This window comes from Bemisia tabaci, chromosome 6 (assembly GCF_918797505.1).
Source record: "Bemisia tabaci chromosome 6, PGI_BMITA_v3".
NCBI classification, from domain to species: Eukaryota; Metazoa; Arthropoda; class Insecta; order Hemiptera; family Aleyrodidae; genus Bemisia; species Bemisia tabaci.
Window position 1 is genome coordinate 28,739,247 of NC_092798.1, and position 23,060 is coordinate 28,762,306.

Below are 23,060 nucleotides of genomic sequence, written 5' to 3' on the forward strand. Positions count from 1 at the left end.
TTACGTTGCAATTTTTCCAGTTATCTATTTATCTAAAATTTTTTTTGGTCTTATGAAACAGTAAATTTAGAGCATTCCAATGTCGCTAACCTTGCAAACATAAACGATCATCTAAACTAGTTTCACCTCTACTCCCAATAAACTATGAATTCAAGACGAAAATTACCGTCGCAAAGTAGAGTACCTTTATAGACCTCAGTTGCACAATTCTAGCAACATTGAAATGCTCTTAGTTCCTTTTTGCAAAATGCGATCCAATTGGTTATGCTGCAAAAAAATAGTTTCCCACAACCTGCTATACAATGCTCCAGTGACCATGTAAGTTGGCCCGAGCACTCGCTTTTCGGGAAGAAAGCCTTTTCCCTACCTGGTTTCTCACTTAATATCCGCCCGAGTTTCGCATAATTATCTTCCGTTTCTCCTCATCGCAGCTTCCATCAAGCCGCAATTGCCCGGAAACTAGGACCGCACATCCTATCTGATAAAATCGTTCGCCCTTTAGACCGATTCTGGGGGGTTAGGCTAGACTAGTCGATGAGTCAACTGTTGATCTAATTTCATTACGTGAACGTAGAAGAAAAACGGGGTAAAAAATCACTAATGTGTGGTCAATTTTCAAGGACAATTCTGTAATTTCTCCTACGATTTTAAATAGATTAAAACGCGTAATATCCAAAATCTAAGCTCAGATTCGGATTCCTCGTGAAAAACTGATGCGATTTCATGCATCAAATTTTAGAATAGCTTGAAGGAAAGAGGTTTAATGACGTAAAAAAACACTAATGTGTGATCAATTTTCAAGGGCAATTCTGTAAATTCTCTTACGATTTTAAATAGATTAAAACGCGTAATATCGAAAACCTAAGCTCAGATTCGGATTCCTCGTGAAAAACTGATGAGATTTCATGCATCATATGTTAGAATAGCGTGAAGGAAAGAGGCTTAATGGACGTATAAAAACACTAATGTGTGATCAATTTTCAAGGACAATTCTGTAATTTCTCCTACAATTTTAAATAAATTAAAACGCGTAATATCCAAAATCTAAGCTCAGATTCGGATTCCTCGTGAAAAATTGATGAGATTTCATGTATCATATGTTAGAATAGCGTGAAGGAAAAAGGTTTAACGACGCGTATAGATTCTGTTATACCGCCCCTTTGAACTACGCCGCCGCGGCGCTAACAAGCGTTCGTTTTCGTCCCGAGGAATTCCGAGGATTTCTCACGATAAATTCTTATTCTTCCTCCTCCGCTGACCCACTGAGCACTACCCATGTTGCCACGTTGGATTCATATGCTCGAATCAGTATGTCTACGTTACGTCTCTTTCCTTCACGCTATGCTCGGGTATGATACATGAAATTGTATCAATTTTTTACGAGGAATCCGAATCTGAACTTCGATTTTGGGTATCACGCGTTTTAAGTAAAATTTTTCAACTTCAAAAATCCGAAATGACTGAAGTGGCTTAAAATGCCATCTCGGCTCCTGTTTGATGGATTCTCCTGAAATTCGGTGTCAGGGTATGATACATGAAATCGCATCGATTTTTTACGAGGAATCCGAATCTGAGCTTCGATTTTGGGGATCACGCGTTTTAAATCAAAATCTGTCAAAATTCAAAATTCGAAAATCCGAAATGGCTTAAAATGTTATCTCGGCCCCTGTTCGATGGATTTTTCTGAAATTCGGTGTCAGGAGGTAATATTCGACAGGAAACTCGAATTTTTAGTTCATTTTTTAAAATTCTCAAATTCAAGATGGCGGACGTGGGCTAAAATGCTATATCGGTTTCTGTTTGTTCGAGTCTTGTGAAATGCGGTGTCACACGGCATTTTTCATCGGAAAACTCGAATTTTTAGTCAACTTTTTAAAATTCTCAACTCCAAAATGTTGGATGTGGCCTAAAATGAGCCCCGGTTCTGGCCTCCGTTTCTGTTCGTTAGAGCTTTGTGAACCGCGCGATCAGGGGTACTTTTCGACGGGAAACTAGAATTTTTAGTCGATTTTTGAAGATTCTCAAATCCAAGATGGCGGACGTGGCCTAAAATGTTATGTCGGCTCCTGTTCGATGGATTTTTTTGAAACTCGGTGTCTGAGGGTATTTTTCGACCGGAAACTCGAATTTTTACTATGTTTAAAAATTCTCAAATCCAAGATGGCGGACGTGGCCTAAAATGCTATATCGGCTCCTGTTCGATGGATTTTTTTTAAAACTCGGTGTCTGAGGGTATTTTTCGACCGGAAACTCGAATTTTGACTATGTTTAAAAATTCTCAAATCCAAGATGGCGGACGTGGCTTAAAATGCTATGTCGGCTCCTGTTCGATGGATTTATGGCGCCCCCTCACTACATGCCTACTCTTGTATTTCTGTACAGCCGCAAATTTAGGGTCAAGGGGCGCCTGACCGTCTATGGACCAGGTGGAGTTTTTGTCCTGAAAATTTACCTTTAGACGGCAATTCTCTTTATATTTTGTCTATGGTTTTTATGCCCCCCCCCCTTTCTCGCGGACGCTCTTTTCACTTTTCTTGCCTCCTTTTTCCTTCCATTTCCCCCCTTCTTCCTTGCTTTCACTGCCCAACCTTGTTTCCTTCTCCTTTTTCCCCTTGTCCTTTCTTCCCTTTTTTTCCTTTTCCTTTTCCCCCTTTTTTCCCCTCTCTTCTTCTTTCGTGGCGCCCCCCAAAGGCTGGCGCCCGTGTGCGCCGCACGCCCTGCACACGCCCTGCACACGCCTGCACACGCCCTAAGTCTGGGCCTGTGAAACAACTTAGCCTGAAATTCTTGCGACTCCCCCCCCCCCCCCCCCCAATGATGCCGCTGATCCGCATTAAACCGAGAAGGAGTTACTTAGGGAGGGGAAAGGTAACAGCAGGAGTTTGATGCAGATCATTACATATATAAGGCAGTCGAAGAGAGAGCAAAAACCTGCACTGAGAGAATCTCTGTGGCATCTGTAAAAAATTTAAAAATAAAAAAAAAAGTTTTTCCTGCCAATAAAAATGCAATTAAAGTGATTGATATTGATGGCCAACAAATCGAAACCATGTATCTCCATTACAATCAGGGCCGGATTAAGGGGGTGGTCAGTGGTCACATGGGCCGCGGCCTATGGCGGCAGAATGTAGGGGAAAAAAAAGAAGGAAAAATCGGACCCAGAAAATAAATTACAAACGAGAAAAGGCGATAAAATTTCTCATTTCATGAGAGTAGGAGAATAGTAATTTCTAATTTTGTCGTCTTTCGGTGATACAGGAGACAACACCTTTAATTAGTTGAGTTATGAGTGAAACCAAACACGCGATTTGATCTTGAGCGGAGCGGCGCAGAAGACAATGATGACGAGGACCGAGGACTGAGATGAAAAGGAGAAGCCCTCAGCCTCAGCGCGGCGCGGCGGTCGGCATCAAGCGTATAGCGCCTACAAGACTGGATGAATACTTCACGCATTGCGTCAAACATTGCGGTCAGCAGCGGTCGGCGAGAAACGCATAGCGCCTACAAGACTGCAAGAATACTTCACACATTGCGCCAAACTCAGTGCGGTCAGCGCGCGGCGCAGCGACGGAAGTTAAAATTATTAAACCACATTTATGTTTGTTCTTTCATAATTTTTTCGTTCGTTTGTTATAAATGGAAGGCCTTGTCCAAACAGGGAGGGGTTTACGGAACTTGACTTTCGCGTAAAGTTCCGTGAACTTTTGTTGGTGTTGACGGGGCTTTCACAAAAAATGTGCTCAACACGAGTAAATGCGTTTCATACACCCCTCTCCCACCGGCACGTTCACTTAACAAATGAGAAGGGGGCGGAAAAATACAGGCGGCCCATGGGCGGCAAGTAGGTAAATCCGGCCTTGATTACAATGTGTCAACATTTCCACTCCTATTTAATAATTTTGAAGAGAAACAAGCAAACTTCTTTATAAGGAATATATTCTGCTGTGAGAGGAAAAATCGAGGAAGTTTTTAGGGAAATTGCATTGCTTGGCCTGCCAAAGAAAACATAAGGTAATACAGGAAGTCTGCGACGTTGTAAACGGAGATACAGGGTTTCACACTTTGGTCATTGGCATTCTTCTCTAATCTCTCTTCCTGTAAAACTTTAGTGAGCCAAAGAAATAGGGTAAAAATAGGAGTACTTGAGCAACTTCAAAACTGGTCAGATCAGAACTATTCCGGGCGCTTTCTAAAAATTATCCTTTGCTCTTAGCAAATAATTTTGAACGTTTTCTGTAGGTTATTTCAACAGCCCTGTTAAATATAAAGAATTGTGGGACGGTTGAAATGGAATAATAAAGAGTCATGAGAGAAAAATTTTGCAAAAATTATAAATTTATTATGGAAAAAGAAGTACAAAAAAAGAAAAAATTCTTAAGAAAGAACAAAAAATAATAAATAAATTTACGTTTAAGAATAACAATTGTATCACAGACAAAAAAGTAACACAAGCCATGATCAATTTAGAGCTTTTTCTCAAGTCTTGGTGTCTTCACAAGGCTATCAAATAAAAAATTTTTTGAGAAAACAAAACTGAGGTGGAGAATGCAACTGCTTCACCTAATGGCTCTTTGTGCATATGTTTGTTTGAAACATACCGAGGGAACAGCTGGATTAGGAATTTGATGCTTAGAAAAGGAACGTGTAACACCAGAGGAGGATGTGATGTGTGACTAAACAGTCGGACGGGGAGTTTTGTTGACTACATCTCTCACTAACGAGCGAAAAAATTGGCAAAAATGCCAGCTTAATAAAGACAAATAAAAAATTCTATTTAAAAAGTTTTCGAAGTAAAATTTCCAAGAGACACACAAATTTTCAGGGATTACGAAGATAAAAAGGGGATAATGGTTGATTGGCTGAAATATTATTAATGCTAAATAAATGAACAAAAGGCTTTACATTAAGTAAAACGATACAAATCAAAAAATGCACTCGATTAATCACAGAATCAAGTGGAGTATACATTTAGACGCTGATAAATAAAGTTATGCAGCAAATTCTTTGATTCAATCAAAACTGTTAATACTGATCTATCAAAAGGTCAATAAGTAGGCCATTCAATGTGTCATTTATTACTTAGAATTGATGCCTAAAATTTCATTTATTCGGAAAAATAAGTGGATCAGTTAAATAAGTGCGTTTTCTGTAAGAAGAGGTCTCATAAAATGAATGGCTACACAGACAAGTAATTTACATTAGACATATAAATTTTGTAATAGAATGATTCAATCAACTGCTCTTCCTATTATTCATTGTACTTGATGATAATAACGACAAATGGAATATGGCTACTAACAATAAAACCTGAGATGCTTAGAATCTTCTGATTACGAAAGGTAAAATTAAACATTTAACACCAATTCCTTCTAGAATTTTGAGAGGGACGTTATTAAAGAAATTAATGAGGTCACAGCTCCTGAAAATGGTCTTTTACAATTTTTCTTGAAAAGATATTTCTCAAAATAAAAAAAATTATTGGATTTTGATGCTATTTTTGACTGCAATTTGATGACTAATGAATATTATGGCAGTTAACATGAGACAGAATGAAATGAAGATATCCTTGAGGAATCATTTAAATTCAGGTTTCAAGCGCCAATAACCTTTCTGATTGGCGCCCCTGTTGAAAGTACAGATTTGTGTCAGTAATGATTTGAATAGCGGAGTAACATCAACAGGTAGTTGTTTTTCGAACTTTTTGATGAGCTCATCAGTGGTTGTAATTCCACTGTTTGATGCAATAAAATATCGGATATCATTGAGAAGGTCCAACTCCTTACTTGACGCCTTGACATCACCGTTTCTTTCTCGGATCTTGTTGAGGAGGTCTGCAGAGCTCATTGCCCCACTGGTTGTTCCAATCTTTTTTCTAAAATCAAAGTAAAAAGACATTAAATGATACTGTAAGAGAGAAAGAAAGGACGCTCTGAACTGAAGTCATATAATATATCTGATGATCCTCTCTCCCTCTATTAATAATGCATACTCCCGACTGAACATTTCTTTATGTTTTAAACCTTTTAAAGTTTAGCTTAGAGATGAAAAAGAAGAATGCATTCTAACTTTGTCCCATAACCTTCAAAATTTATGAAAAATCCCTAGATGGTCAAAAGAGTAACATTAGAGGAAAATTGTCATACATTTCAGCTCAAATAGTTTTCCTTTCTTCACAAAATTGTGAGATATTTTAAATTGAAATATTCATTGAAAAAACATTTTGAAACAGTTATGGATGAAAGTCAGTTTGTTTTGAGCACATACAAAAAAGAGACCTACAGAATGAAGAAGAAAGTTACAAAAAAAAGTATAAAAAGGCAGCAAATTCAATCAAAACAACCTTGGCATGGGAAGAGAACCGACCGAATACAGACTGACCTCTCATCTCATGGGCCATGATACCACTGTCATAAGCTGGTTGTAAAAATTGGATAGAAATAAAGAGTTCTAATAAAATTCATTCAGATTAAGTTACTAGAAATCTTGACTTACATGCTGGAAACAATAGAAGATTTAATGAGGCCGCTTTGCCCAGTCCATGTTGGTACTCCTGAATCTGCTCCCCAGCACTGGGATCGGGATTTCTGGAGAGCTTCAACGGCTTGTTTGGCAACTCTCTCCGCTTCACCTTCCACAAGAGCATAATCAGCTGGTCCACCTCCCATTATTGTGTCATGCTGCATGGCAGTTTGCAACCCTGTAAATGTAATGATAACACATTAATAAATAGAGACGCCCAACGAAATTTAGAACAAAGAAGTTCTCAGCTATGAAAAATGGAGCCATGGATTTGACCAAAGTTAATGAGATCGAGGAAAGTTAGAAGAATTTATTGAAGTTATGAGAAGAATTTAAGTGTTGAGTCACAACTTGATTTAGGAATCACCATTTCTTTTTGCTACGTTCCATCGTAATGTGTCATAAATACTAGAAAATCCTAGACTTTCAAAACTTGCTTATCTCATGCTTAAAATTTCTCATCTCCAAAATAGATTTGGCTTTGAGCTTCATTTGATCAGATTGGAAGAATATAGAGTAAAAGACAAAATTTAATTCAGTATAGCGAAATTATGTACCTGTTTTTGAGAACAATTTTGTTAGAACGTAGTCATCATCTTTTCTTGATTTTTCTTTCTCCTCTTCCTCCGTTCCAGCTTTGTAATCCCCTAGCCCTACCAGGTATGGCACTTCTTCTCCTTCGAATTTGATGTCCCGACGTTTGTGCTTATGCTTGTGTTTGTGTTTTTTTCTGTGCTCTCTACTGCTAGATGCTTCACTGGGGTTAGGGTCACCTGATTTTTTTGGGCTACAAACTTTATGACTAGAGGAAGATTCATCACTTTTTCCTGCGATCACATCATTGTCACTTCCTTCAATTTTATCACAGTAACTATCTTTGCCGACTTTGGAATCTTGACCACTCGAACTGGGTTTCTCGGCAACAGTTGTGCTGCTGGATCCATCGCCTTCAGGGTTGCTGTCACTTTTGGCGCTAGTTTGACCAAGTTTCTTGCTCAGTTCTTGAGCTAATCGTTTCATCTGCTCTATCTTAGATTCTGAGAATGTTATCACAGGATCGACAGGTTTCATACTCTCTTTTGCTAGTTTTTCTTTAGCTTTCCGGTAGTTTGATTTGACTTGACTATATTTCACCTGTAATTTTTGAACAAGAATGTTAGAATTGAAATAAGGAAACTGGCTTAAAATCAACTTTTCAAAAAAAATTTCAAATGCGAGATTATTTAGAGGTTTTAAAGTTTGGGTAACTTAGAAATAGCAGTATCCACGTCATTGCATCCAAAGAGAAGATATTATTACCTGTTAATAATGAACTGGTCAAAACATATGCCTGAGAGTTTATATCACTCAGGCACCTTGTATAATAACAGCAAATTCTTTATGATCGCCCCTCCATGTCCATGTGGTAAAGTTCATCTAACTAGGCCCGACAGTTGCTTTTCTTCTTTTTATGAAGATCTGAGAGAGACATTTTATACCTCGATAAATTAATTCTTATTTGTATGTAATTTCAGTCCTTAAAAGGAAGTGGAGGATTCATTTTGAACTAAAAGAATTTAAAGGTTGAAGTATGCAAAAGAAACATTATGAAATTATTCTGATTAGCCCTTACAGTTAGAAGTTAAAAAAGTGTTACCTTTTTGAATAGTGCGTAGAGCAGAGTGATGTTGAATAATAAACAAATTTCACTGAGAGAACACTTACCTCACTACCTGTCCCTGCAAAAATGGCGGACGTTTCAGTCTTTTCACGTTCTCCAGTCGTTTCTTTCAATGTGAAAAGTTCATAAAGGTCGTTGGACTTGAAAAATCGCCTTTGTCGGGGGTCTTTCAAAACTTTGTTGCACAGAAACTGCTTAAAAATTTGACGATGGTACATCTGTTAAACAAACACGAATTATTAAATTTACAGATACATTTACTATTAATTCTTAGCAGGTGCCCTAAATTCTGGTGGTATTAATTCTTCGCAGGGTAATGCCCTTCTCTGGCTGCTATTTTTTCCCTCCTCCTCCTTTCAACTTTTGCAAGCGACTTTCATTTTTCAGGGCTACACTAACAATTTTTATTTTAATTTTTAAACTGTCAATATCATAGCCCTGATCGACTGTGTTTGGGCGCTTCCTGACTAACATAGCATTTGAGATTCTGGTGCATCAACTTTGACTGAAAATCTATTTTTTTTCTGAAGCCAAGCACATATTCATCCTTGCAAATGACAAAAGAAGTTTGAGCACTGTTCTTCACACCTGAGTTTAATGATGATCATTTTTTTCAGTGTAGGTAGAAAAAAGACATAAAAATTTTTGTAGTTTTTTTGAAATTATTGAGAACCTTTTTGTAACTGGTGGGTGGAGAGCCACTACGTATATTTGTTGATTCTTTTTAATTCATTTGAGCAGCTAGGAAGAAAATTTTTCGACCAATAACAATAACTCTTTGTTTAACATACCTTTTCTTCGACAGTTCCCGCTGTTATTAATCGATAAACAGTGACTTTCTGAGACTGACCAATCCGCCATGCTCGCTCCCGAGCCTGAGTGTCAGTTGCGGGATTCCAATCTGGATCATAAATTAATACCCTGTTTGCTCCAGTCAAATTCACTCCAAGGCCGCCAACTCGGGTGGTTAGAAGCATTGCAAAGTACGATTTATCCTAGAAAAATAAAGGAAGTTGTTAAGTATTGGGCCAAACAAAATATTCGGTGAAAACAGCATTTTAATAATTAAACTGGGAGGCTAAAACCAGATCATCAATAGTTTTGTACGTACGTAGTAGACTAACCGAAACAGTGAAGAGAAGTAAAAGACACTGAAAAAAAATTATATTCCACTACATTATGGCACAGTTGCCATGATGAAATAAAATTAACACCACTGTTCAGAATGAAAATTTTTGAAGTTATACGAAAAATCATGGGCAGAAATCTGCCTCCTTGAGACAATAGCTAGAATATACCGTACAGGAGCCCGGTAAAATGAATTTTTAATTCTAAGTTGTGATAACATTTTCATGACAGAAGTTTGGTTTCAGAATGAATTATAGATAATTCACAGATAAAAAGTTTTATTTTACCTGATTAAATTTGTTAATTAATGGTTGGCGGGCAGAGATAGATGTTCCTCCATCTAATTTCAAAAATGTATAATCATTTCGAATAAGAAATGACTCCATGATACACAACATCTGATAGGAAAAAAGAAAGAAAAAGAAGACCATAAGCAATGTGAAACCTCCTCCTATGAGAACATATTGCATAAAACAATATCAAGTCCATTAATACTTTTGAACATATGAAAAGAGATAGGATTGGACCACCTCTTTTTACAGAGCGGTAAGTTAGTTAACTAGTGAACTTAGTGAACTAGTTGGTTTATGGATGAATTAAGCGCTTGTCAGCTGTAAAAAGATTGAGAACGTTTTGAAATGTCGTTTGCAAAGCGATTGAACAACAATTTGTTATGGATCGACAATTGAATACATCCCCTGGTTTTAGCTATTTTTTTCCTTATTCTTTCACATCATATTTCACTCTTATGGAATAGACAGGAGTTCATTAGGTTTCACTTTTATTACAATTTAGATATTTTTTTTGACATTATTTTCCTTGAGGTATCCTAAACACAATGGGCTTTTAAAATACTTCCTTTGTGCCAATATTGTGACAAGTGTTGCTCTAATGTGAATTTTTGTCATTTTTACACTTAATCACTGGAGGAAATGATGCAACATCTACTTAATGATTGAGGAGATCTTTTTTTCCCTCGCAAGCCAGGAAAATAAGACGGACACGAAGAATTAAATTCCTCCGAACAATAAGAGCGTGAAGTGCAGCATCCATGTACACATAGAAACAGTTCCATACCTCCGTTAGTAAACATCTGTAAGCGGACCGGAAAATTCATTTCTTAGCCTTGCTTTCCTCAAGACTGGCACATGGAAAGTTTGAGTTTAGAAGCTCATCATGCTCAGGAGGTCGTACAGAGCATCATAAAAAAAATACCAAAATTTAGGCGGCACCAAATTTCTTTTTAGTACTCTGTACGCAGTCTTTCATTAACAAATAGAGTGGAAAAGATACCCATGAAAATGATATTGTAGCTTAATTATGTAAAACTTGTCTCTTGTGACAATCGTCAATCATGAATAATGCAACCATTATCCGTAAAAAAAAGTCTTAAGTCGTTGAGGCGGCTACTAATGATGATGATTGTTACCTGTCTACTTTGTGTGAAAAGTAAAACACGATGCCCTTGCTTATGCCAAATTTTGAGTAGAGTATTAACAACAATCATCTTCCCTGATTTACTCCAGTGTCCATAACTTTCTTCTTCCGGTATGTTGTCCTCTGATTCCTACAAAAAGAAGGCAATAGAGACGTTCAATCAATAAAGATTGAAAAATTGGCAAAATTTCAGGGGTTGCATGAAGATTTCAGGAAAGGAAAATGAATTTGATCAAGAAATTTGAATTCTCTCAGTCTCCTTGGTGTAATAAACCTAATACTTTTCTTTCTTCAGCCCATTTCATTGTAGGTCAAAGGCTTAAGTATCATGAACATTAATTTTTCAGACAATCAGGGGTTCTTTGGGAGAAAACGAGAGAGGATTTGATTGTTACAGAAAATAACACCCCAAAAAAATAGTGGCCTTAAGCACAGGAAATCTAAAAAAGAAATTTACTCCATGACCCAAAAACATCAGATAACATTGTATGAATCAGCTACATGACTACCACTACCACTATCTGTGGTCATGTACTCAAGTCATTGGAAACACTATTAAGTCATGGCTGACTTTTTTGGAAAATGAAAATATTCCCTGGCTCAACATTCTTAAAATTTTAAAAAATTGGTGATAATATCCGTAGCTAGTTACAGGATAAAGAGCTCCAAAACTTGCATACTATTCTTCAAGCGACAAAGCTGCCACAAGGTTGTTCCCGGACTTTTTTAAAGAATGAAAATCGTATTAGAATTTTTTAGTCCTTGACCACAGAAACACTATTGACGGTGGGTTCAGTCAGAGTGTAAAGGCAGAAAGGAAAACATTTCTTTTATAAGAATTCTGAGTGATCTAGAGACAAGATCCCCTACTACATTGTGCTGCTGCATGGTCTTTGTCTTGGAGGAGCAATAATTATCATAAAAGTTAACGTTTGAAACTGATTTATGACATCTGGTGCCTCTTCTTTTAAAAAATAAAACTGGTGCAGAACAACTAAACTATTATAGTCGAGAAATAAGTTTTTTAACTTAGACCATTAAGATGTTCTTTCATTATTGAGTCAATGCATCTGGTTCTTTTTTGATAAATGATGTCCAAAGAGGAATAGATAACTTACCCCTACAAGTAACTTTGGGCCTCCAGAATAAAGATCTGGATGATTGCAGATTTTTCGTAGATTTATGAGGCCAACAAAAATTTTCATGTTGCCTTGAAGGATTCGGCCGACTTCTTGCGAATTTACATAATTCTGATAAAGATCACGTTGGATGTCAGTTAGGCGACAGAATAAGACTTGCTCATTCTTTTCAGGTAACTCAATGTGAGACTGAACATCACACTTCATCCTACGAAGGAGGAAAGGGGTGATGGTGTCTTTTAGGACAGTGGCGCACTTAAAAGCCGTTTGAACCTGGAATTAGAGGGAAGATTTGGTAAACAATTATTCTACAGGTATTTGAGTACTAATCTCAAAGTTTTATCAGTCGGATGAGGTAAAGACTGATTAGTATGTTGGACTATTTTCCGCTAACGTGCGTTAAAAACTCAGTATTAAGCTGAAAATTCTCACAACAGAGGGAATAACTCCTTTGGAGTAACGGTTTCCCTCATAGAGATATGCTGTCTGGTGCAACACTAGTTACGTCCATATTCAGGAAGGCAACTGCAGACGCGTTTCGGCCTTGTTGGGCCAATCATCAGTGCAGTGCAGCCTCCTGAATTTCCTGCTACCAAGCTTGAGAGGTCGTGAAAACCAGCCCGAGACTTGCGCAAGCGGACGCTGGTGGCAAGTAAACTTGCGCCATCTAGTGAGCGATTATCCAAACAGCTCCGCATAAGCCTTGCCAGGCGATTTTTACACAAACTGATTGCGGTGGACGCACGGGTCGTTAGTATGTTGGAATATTTTCCGCTAACGTGCGTTAAAAACTCAGCATTAAGCTGAAAATTCTCACAACAGAGGGAATAACTCCTTTGGAGTAACGGTTTCAGTTAACAGTTAACAGTTTGTGTAAAAACTGATTAGTCTTCAATTATTAATTATTGTATAATTAATGTATATTCATTATCAATTAGATGTATTTATACTAAAAGGAACTATGCGCATAGGGTTTGCATGAGACATAGTTCCTTTTAACATAAATTCGTCCAATTTGAACTTATTCATTTTATTTACACACTTATGAGAGAAATTAGCTGCTTCCAACATTTTTGAGCTTTGTTAGCTGTTTGACGTGCTCTCTTTTGAAAGACAAAGCAAAAAGCAGAAATTAAAGAGAAGTTGCTATATCAGTCTTGTCAAAACTCACTGTTGTATATTGATGAGCAACGGTACTTCAAATATAATTTGTGCTTGTTCTGCTGGGTAAAACGAATTTTTTATTACGTAAAAGTTATTGAAAAATACAAAGTAAAACGAGATTTTAGTCTCTTTCTAATCTTTGTTTCAATTCAAACTGAAAATCTACCTGGACTTGAGACGCATTGGCGTAACCACCTTGAACAATAGGCGTAGCAAATTCTGCTAAAAAAGTGGGCAGGGTGCCTAGTTTTCCTGGGAATATGAAGTCAAACAAAGACCACAATTCTTGTAGATTGTTCTGCATAGGAGAGCCTGAGAGAATCAGTCTGTGTGGGGTTCGTAATTGTTTGACAGTCAAAGTAACCTGAAACAGAGGGCTGAGTTTATGTGAATTGTTCAGCATAGGAGAGCTAAGAAGAATAATCTACGTGACCTTCATAATCAATCAATGGTTGAAAGAAAAATTGAAATTAATTTTTTTTTTAAATAAAATTTCTTTCCTGATAAATGGTTAAAGTAATCTGACACCGGTCGTTTGAAATTGAATGCTAAAGGACCAAAATGCATCTCAGAATCGCCTCCACTTATAATAACACATAAAAGACACAATGTAATTTTAAAAAGCTAGGAAATCAAATACTTTTGGAAATCGAAGCTACAATTGATGCACCTGGAGAGAAAAGTTAAAGGCAACTACTACTTGCAGCAGAAAATTTTCTTCCATAACTAAAAAAAAATTATAAACCTTTAAAAATATAAACGTGTTGGTTCCTTTTTCACCACTACTCTGAGAATATCTGGAAGTGAATAAACCTCAGTAGTTTTCTTACATGAAATTATCATCATGAAATGATTCTGATTCAAAACTCTACTATTTCACCTCAAAAAAAGAGGAAAAATCAACTATAAGTGAGACAAATGGATACTGAGGAAGATTTTCCACAAAAGTAACACAGTATTTATCGACAATGAAACTGAGACAATGCGCATCTCAATCGAACATTTCCACTGAAATTCAATTATTAAAAGGAGACCAATTTGACAGGATTCCTTGAAATTTTCAAAACATATTCTTCAAACAGGGAAGAAAAATCACCAAAGTTTGCAAAAGATAACGTTGAGTAGTTTTCTATTTTGAAAATAAAGAATGACAGGAAGTCAGCGGCGTAACAAACCGAGGTACATGTTTCTATAGTTCCACCATTGATATGCAGTAATAAATAAAGAGCATAGATTATACTTTTAATTTCTAGGCCTTCCTATTTTTGACCTGAAAGGTGAAGAGACAAAAAGAGGGTGGAAGCTGACCTTGGCATCTGGGTTTCGAATCTTATGCCCTTCATCGAGGATAATATAGTGCCATCTTCTATCAAGAATTTCATCTTTGTGTTGAACAATGCCAGAGTATGAAGTTACAATGATGCCTCTCGAATTATTTATATCTGCAATTAAATTCGCTTTTTTCCCTGAAAGAAAAATTCATGAAGTACAAGTATTAAAAAAAAACTGATATTGAAACTGAAGCTAGTAGTATTATTGAAATAAAGTTTTGGACACTCTCATGGCATGGTAACCTTCAATCTGATGGAAAAAATATTACCGATAAGCAAATAAAATTTAGATAGTCTTAAAAAAATTCAACCAGTAATTGATTTGAAAAAAAAAAAACAAAAAAAAAACAAACAAACAATCAGTACACAGACTACCCACAAGTTCCTTGACCCTGTAAAAGCTTTCAATGAGATATAAGTTTTAAAAAAATTACATGATCATGAGTTTACAGCCATCCTGATCTTCTGGATTAATCTTTAATTCACAATTTAAAAATATAAAATCAGCAACTCGTGAGAAATTTTCAATATCAGATTTGTTCAACCCATTGAGGTTTTCAATCATGATGGAACATTACTCTACGGTGCAATGAAAACATTATTGGAAGAGGTTTTGAAAAAATGAACTATACTGAACTTAATTAAAAACACTCACCAATAAAAGATCCAGATTCATGGAGGATAGCTACTCGAAAATGCGGGGCCCATTTGTGAAACTCACAAACCCACTGATGCATCACAGTTGTGGGACATACGATGATTGATGGACCTAAACCTCGTTTCCTACAAGGTCAAATTAAAACCACTCATAATGAGACATTGGAACAGAACACAGCATTGTATTAACTATTAAACAATTTTATCAAGTTGAGAAAGCCAGTTTAGAAAATGTTCAGAGCAAATAAATTTAGAGAAGCTATTATGTTCTAGGTGGCAGTAGCCACCCCGGCCCAATCCAAAAAACTCCCCCTAAAAAATGACGAGACCAAATGAAAAAAAAAAAAAAAATTAAGAGTGTCAAAGAAACAGCGTGCTTAGAACTGCAAAAACAAAGATATTTGACCTCCCAAAAAATAGGAAAAAGATTAATAGTTTTAAATAGTTTAAAAAATTTAGACTGTAATTTTGACGACGCATTATGGATGTCTTCAGTGTACAAGTCAAGTACATGTTTGAAATAATAAGATACGGTTAGTCTAGATGAGAACCATTTCTCTAATATAACAATTAAGGTATGGGACTTTAGGCATGCAAGTTGACCCTGAAGGCGGTATGACAAGCGCTCAAAGGACATCCGAATATGTTCCTTTAACAGGGTGTTGAGTTAACAGTAGTTGCCAACTTTCATGCCTATGGAACCAAAGCCTGAAAGACCCTATGAAATAAGGTCAAAGTGACCAAATTTATGGTGAGAAAATTATTTTGTATCCTCAAATAAAGATTGCAAAAAAGAAATGAATCCAAGAGCATGAGAAAAATTCATTTGAAAGAAAATAGGTCGGTCTACAATCAGCGTACCTTCTCCAAGCAAGAAAAGGTAGCGTTGTCACTTGCTGCTTGGTTACCTTACCTTGAATAAATAAGTTACAAGCATGTAAAAAACTGTACATGTGTTTGCACATGCACACAGGATGGATTGAAAAATAATTGAACGCACATGGTGTGTTTGTTTCTTAGCTGGGAGTAGTGAATGCCAGTGAGAAATGCAATGATTTGTATTGTCTTTCCTAGCCCCATCTCATCGCCCAAAATTCCACCACACTTCTTTTGGTCCAACTCCCACATCCATCTTACACCGACCTTTTGATAACTGCAATAAAACAAAGCTTGAAGAGAGATCGAGTAAAAAAAAACATGACAATTGCAAATTGATTTCATGCAAATGCTGAGAAAAAAGACTCATTGCAATTAAATCCATAAAATAGAGGGGTGAAAGCAAACAAATTATTCATTTGCTTTCTCTTACCATACAATAAAGCACACAACCTGAAAGTATGAGTAGTCAGTGTTTTTGGAATGAATTGAACACAAACTCATAAACCCTTTCAGTGCCAGGTTATGATTTGTAACGCACATTCTATTAACCAGGTTTGAAAAGAGAAATGGACCTTGCAAACACTTTGAACCTCTCTTCAATGCAATGAATGTCTACACTCTGTTGTAAATGTGTGGAAGTTCTAATTTATATCCTCACAAGTCACGGATAAAAAACATACATTAGATGTCTCATCCTATTATTCCATCACCATGAAGGGAGTCTCGAGAGGGGGTGGCTATAGGATGAATTAAATTTTCCATGGTTCACAGCACAGCAAACAAGTTATCTTGTTTGTGATATTGAGTGGATTAAATTAAATGCTAACAAATTTATAATTTGAAAAAAACTTAGAACTGAGCAGAAAGTAATAAATGGTGATGGATTTTTCTGATATTTGTGAAAAAAAGAAAATTTTCTAGTATCACAGCAAGATAGTTTCTTCATGGCTGCAGATATTTTGTTTCATTTGACTAAATGATATGTTCAACAAAAATAACTTTTGAAAGAAATAAAGCATATACAGAGTGAGAGGAAATTCACTTACTTGTACAGTCTATCCCATATTTCTTGTGGGATTGCAAAGTCATCAAACTTGTGGAGATTTTCTTCCCTTTCCGCAGCTTCGGGACTTTTCTTCCATTTCCGATACCTCCGTTCGTATACAAACTCATCACCATCATCTAGTTCTTTAGCATCTACAAGACATGAAAATTACATTCAAGCAACAAGTATGAATAATTTTAGAATACAGTAAGCAATTTGGTAAACTTTCTCATTGGTTTGCCTTCGGTTATTCACTGGATAAGGTAATTTTTTTAAGGTAACATAAACAAAAAAAGCATGCCAACAATAAGGACTCATGCTGAACCCTCGTGGAGAGGAATGAGGAAAGACTGTTTTTTCATACATCACACATGAAATCAGTAAGAAACTTTTCTATAGTAGGAAAGAAGCCTATTTGAATGTAAATTACCCTCTAAGAGATTTACTGAGTGGATCACCATCAGTTCCGACCAACTAAAAAAGCAATTTCAGGGCTTATCACAGCATTTCAAATACAAGCAGTTAAGGTGGTGTGCAGAATTTCAGACTATCTAGAGAGCGGCTTAAGCAGACAGAACAGCTTCAGTCCCAGCAAAAGGGAATACCTCTACTCAAAGTAATGACTTTGAGTAGAGGTAGTTTCATAAGAGTCTTCTTGACTCATCATCGATTTCAGTCATACAAAGCCATCATAGTTTACATAAAGAGAATATATCAAAATTAACAGCAAAATAGGTCCGGCAAGATATTTGCTGTTGGCTACAAAATTACTTACCCTCTTGAACAACTCTTCAAATAAAAAGGTGCAAAACTATCAATTTTCTTACGGTCACCAAAACCCTAAAACTATTTGATAAGGAGACTTTATTTTTGTGACATTTTACATTACATGTGAAGGTAAAAAATCAATCTTTTACTTACACTTCCGTTTTTTTGACTTTGAGTCATCGTCACTGTCTGAAAAAGAGTCATCAGTGTGAACGCTGCTGTCACTTACATACTCAATTCTTCTTCTTTTTTTGACAGGTCTCTGTGGTTTGGGTCGCTTTGATTCTGACTCCTTTAGAGCAGCATAACTCTTTGCCTCTGGAGAGAAAGACGTATGATATCAAATTATCAAAAATAAGCAACTTGAAAGAAATGAAGCTATGTACTTTTAAATGAAAATAGAAATTATGAAACAGGAAAGACTAACTGTTCTTAAAAGCCTCTTGGTAATGAACTGAATAACTTTTTAAAATGAGCACACTTTAAAGTGATTTTATTCATTTAAAGATTTGAATAAGTTCGTCTTAGGACTTCATGCAACTTCTTCCAAATGAATTCTTGAGTCATTAGAATTCGATAAAAATACAAACAGTTGAGTGCTGAATATAGTAGAGAAATATGTACCTATGAAGGGGAACACAATTAAATAGGAAAGTCCTGAAAAATAGCTGCTTTTCTTCAACCGATGGAAAAAAATCACATCTCATATGTATAATTTTTTCACCATTTAGTCAAGAGATAAGGTAAAACTTAAGAGAATTTTTTTTTAAAAAATACCTTGTGACTACATCAGTGAATAAAAAATGAGTTATTTATTTTTTTATCTTGTTACCTTCATCAGAGGATGCATCAGAACTGGTTGGTACATATTCACTGCCAGATTCTTCATTCAGATACATTGTACTTGTTTCAGAGGCCATGGGGTCTGATTCAGAATATGGGCAATAAGCTTTCTTGGTTGTTCCCAGCTTTTCTTTTTTCTTGCGTTTTTTCTTCGTGCCAGACCTGTTCAGTACACTTCTTTGTAAGGGGTCCTTGCTTCTTTCTACCACTGTCTTTGCTTTTTTAGGTATAGGCTTTTTAGCACGCAATTTTTCCTGGTCTTGCAGGTACTTTTCAAATGCACTCATTTCTCTGCAAAAGAAACCAAAGAGAGAAAGTTGAATTTCTAATTTACATTGAAATCAGTATGAGAAATACATTCCGTCTGCAGACAAATTATTGAAACTTTGTCTGCATTTCACGACAAGGAAAAATCATAACTGTGCCGTGTAAAATATTCATTTCCATGTCTTGTCATATGGCGTCAAATTTAAAAAATTGGCCTAAAGGCTTTTTGGTTTACAGCTTTATACTTCTACATCAATTGCTACTGTGTAAACAAAATGAGATAAAGTAATATGCTTTTCAACATCATTAGAAAGTGTGTAAGACCAATGGCAAACAGGCGGGTGGGTCGGTTGATGTTTTAGGTACTTTCGGACTGATTTGTCTGTCTTCCCCATAAAGCAAAAAAAATTCAAAATTGGCCAGAATTCCAGATTAATAATTTTGTCACAGTCAGCCTTTAAAAGATTATTCCATTACACTTTTCCCCCTTTAGTCAACAACTCAACACACCCATTTATCACCATATTATACTCATTACAGTGCCTTACAGCTAAACGAAGGGATAAAAAATCTTGCCATTGAAATAAAATGCAAAATAACCCATATACTTCTCGGTGCCTTGTATTTTGTTTACTTGTGCAATACGATCAAAAAGACACTTCGACTCATTGGTGCACCTAGATAATTGTCAAAAAATTAATCAAACTCACGGTTTTTTGGACGATTTTGAAGGGCCATCTATGGATGTACCGAAAGGGGTGATTTCTCCGAGTCGGATTTGTTTCTCTGCCTCAGTTTCTGTTCCAGTCTCATTTGTGCTGAATAGCTGATTACTGGGGCGAACGAATCCAGCATTCAGATCACTACCCTCATTTTCTCCTTTTTCATCTTCTTCATTTTCATCACTCAACTCACCTTCTTCCTTTTTTACCTCATTTTTCACAACCTTTTTTATTTTTACTTTTTTCTGAGCTTCTTCACGCTCTAAAGCATCATCAACTTGTTTCAGGACTGCAGCTTCAAAGACATCTTGATCATACACGGATAAATTCAAATCTTGCAGCTCGGGAGCCTATAAATAAAATACAAATAATGTAAACCAGAGGATCAAGTCCTGACTTACACTAAATTTGGAGAGAGTGCACTATGGCATCACTTTTGAGGCTTCAAATTGAAACCTCACACTATTAGTTGATCATCTAAATTAAAATTAAAGTACAAGAGATCAGGAGGAGGTTTATTTTTTTTTCGAGTCATAATACATAAAAATCTACCTAATAAATGACAGTGTTTGGATCAGTACCTGAAATTCCTAAAATTTATGAAATATTTACATAATACTTATCTGCAATGAGAATGAGGGTCATCCCACATTGAACCTACCGCACTGCTTTGAATTGACAGTCAAAACAACTAACAGCCTGTCTCCATCTCTCCACTCGGTCTCCATTCCTTTTACGTCCTTGACATCTTCTGCTCTATAGTATGATCAAATCAATATTTTTTTTTTTTTTGACTGGCCGTGGAACCTACCGCTAGGTATAAGGCCACAAACCAAAAATGAGCTGCTATTGCATACCCTTTGAAAGTCTCGCAGTCACATACAATGAGCATTTTCACCTTTTACAGACTGATTGTTTTAAGATATTTCACACTTAAAAAATGCTCATCATCTTGCTTTTTAATTAAGTTTAAAATGATGAAAAAAAATTGAGGACAAAAGCCTTTACTTTTAATAAAATTTCAAAAATCCCTGCAAAAAAAAAAAAAAAAAAAAAAAAAAAGAGGCCAAGTAATTTCCATTCTAAGTACTGTAGCTGACTAGTATACATGAGATCTGCATAAGATCAGCAGAAATGTGTAAAGGTAAAATTCAGCTCAAAATCTCAGGCAACTCTCAGCTATTGCATCAAGAACTAACTCAAAGTGGACAAAATTGTCTTTCCAGCATTTGAAGAATTATCTTATGCAATTGCTTTTCTCTCCATGAAAATTAAAATGATCAAGATCTGCAACTGTTAATCCATAATGATGAATTTTCACTGTGGTCATTACATACCAAATCTGGCTGAGCAATGGCTGAAATGGCACTTCTGTCAACAGAAAACTTTGGTTTGCCGGTTTCTTCATCTTCTGAATGCACCTCTTCCTTGATTTGACTTGTTGAGGCTTGGCATTCGCTTGCAGCAGAATCCATTATCACCTCGACTGCAGTGGCCATCTTCAAACCTGGAAAATGAGCTCTGTAAATTATATGAGGGACTCAAAATGGTATCATCTGTATTACCTATCAAAAAGTTTTCTCATATCTCCGAGTGTTAGCTTGAATATTTGTCAGTTCCTTATCATTTAGTAGAAGCAGTTTCATTCCTTAGGTCCTTTACACAATCTCAGTTGATCTCGGTAAAATTTCAGCCAAATCATTATAAATCAGATTCCCAGTGTCGTCAACAGCATTCATTGTTGACTCTGAGGTGAAACATTTCTGTACTCTAAGCACTCAAGAATATGTTTGATAAGTACTTCCTTCCAATAGAAACAACCAGCTCAGTTGAATCTTGGGGGTCAAATTTATAAAGGCAAGTTTCCTACATCAAAATACTGACAAGGAATCAAATAGCTTTCACAGAATATTGAAATACGCTGTTTACACCTGATGGGGAAAAAAGCCATTCTTTACAATTTCTTTGCTAAAGAAGATTCATTTTCAGCAAGGCGGTTAAAGAATGGTGGTCGCATTTTGTACCCTCTGGACGTCACACGGTATCTGGTACATGGGCCAGCCAAGGCCCGCTCAACCTCGGATTGCACGGCAAAACCAGTACCCTTCTGACATCACAACGCTTCAAGATGGCAACCAAAATCGAAATGCAACCACCATTCTGTACCCGCCTTGCCGTTTAAGGTGATTCTTTGAGAGGTGGAAACAAATGTGAAGCTATCAACCTCTGCTCAACCTCTGATAGAGCTTAAATGCTGGTTTTGCTTTCAGATGTCCACAAAAAACAAATCAAAACAAAGCAGAAAAACATTTAGGCAGACTATCTTCAGAATTTTCTTAGTAAACCCTGAACTAAGCCAAAAGTAACTGGACATGAAAAGTTCCATATAATAAGTTAAATCAAATTGTCAATTTCTACTTTCGCCCGTACTCTCAGAAGGATCTTTATCCAGGTAGACAGCTGAGGTTCTCTTTGACACTGTTTTGATTCTAACGAGGTTTTCAAAAAAAGACCAGTTGGTTAACCAAACTTGTATGATAGCTTGATATTTCGACGGTGTAAGTTGACAATCACATAACTCAATTTGCGACGTTGCAGACTTCTTGTCATACCTACTTTATTTTTTAAACGGAAAACTACTCAACGGCAATTCTTTAAAACTGCCCTGATTTTTTTTCTTCATGCAAGGAAAATTCTGCAAAAACATCAAGGAATGATGTCAATTTGTTCTTCCTTAATAAAATAACATGAGGGCAGAGATTTTCAGACACCACAAACGAGTTATGTGATTGCGGACTTACACCATCGATTTGTTTACTTCCAGTGCAGTAAATTGTGTAGTAGTTCTCTACTGACTACGGACACATCAAACTAGTATGAAAGGGTGACCAAAGAACGAACTGAGAGCATAAATTAGGGCTCAAGATAGTTTTGATGCAACTTATGAAAGATATTCAGAATTCATACTACTTGTCTGATTACTTCAGAGCATAGGAATGCAAGGCATTACGTTACATATCTGATAAGTATACTTACGGTGCAGATTGAATCGTAGAGATGAAATACAAATTCTTCAAGTACAAGTGGGGGGTCACAATCTGAAAAATTTTACACAATCCTGGCAAAAGAACATGATGAAATTGAGAGCGAAAACCAAAAGTACATTTTAAAGTAGGATACTTCAGTATTAGGTTATGCTTGAGCGAATTGATGTGCACTAATTTCTAAGGAGATTTTTTAAAAAAACTACTGATTACAATCCGATTGAGACACTGAAAAGTAAAGCAACTATAAATGTAGATATATCATCGAAATAATCACTATTAGCTGCTAATTAGCGAGGAAATAAAGATAAACATTTACATGTGACATTACTAGGTTGCGCGAATTTTTTATCTCTAAAATTTAGTTCTACCGGTGAACGGTGTGGAGGCGGAGAATGTTGGCGATCGATGAAACTAAAATGTGCCTTCGAAATCTTGCGGGAAATTCAAATTTGTA

At 36.3% G+C, this 23,060-nt stretch overlaps 1 protein-coding gene across 1 annotated transcript; it reads right to left on the bottom strand.

Annotated features, from left to right (window-relative positions):
* Positions 1-4,317: 4,317 nt before the first annotated feature.
* LOC109034425 (DNA excision repair protein ERCC-6) lies at positions 4,318-22,933 on the bottom strand. Its single transcript, XM_019047551.2, has 18 exons — positions 22,596-22,933; positions 20,897-21,066; positions 19,548-19,909; positions 18,560-18,861; positions 17,881-18,045; positions 16,961-17,111; positions 16,036-16,188; positions 15,034-15,161; positions 14,356-14,513; positions 13,214-13,411; positions 11,863-12,156; positions 10,737-10,874; positions 9,595-9,705; positions 8,971-9,174; positions 8,224-8,397; positions 7,077-7,653; positions 6,493-6,697; positions 4,318-5,872 (listed from the first exon to the last, which is right to left on the bottom strand). Exons 2-18 carry the CDS (start codon positions 21,056-21,058, stop codon positions 5,575-5,577), a joined length of 3,780 nt encoding a protein of 1,259 aa, XP_018903096.2. The 5' UTR covers positions 21,059-21,066; positions 22,596-22,933; the 3' UTR covers positions 4,318-5,574.
* Positions 22,934-23,060: the final 127 nt, after the last annotated feature.

Bases quoted from the DNA above. Each gene is read 5' to 3' on its own strand.
- LOC109034425 (XM_019047551.2), bottom strand. From the start codon at position 21,058: ATGGCCACTGCAGTCGAGGTGATAATGGATTCTGCTGCAAGCGAATGC. The intron at 10,875-11,862 runs GTAAGTTATCTA...TTCTTTTTGTAG, and splicing joins GCCCAAAGTTACTTGTAGGG to GAATCAGAGGACAACATACC. The intron at 5,873-6,492 runs GTAAGTCAAGAT...CTTTGATTTTAG, and splicing joins TCTTCTATTGTTTCCAGCAT to AAAAAAGATTGGAACAACCA.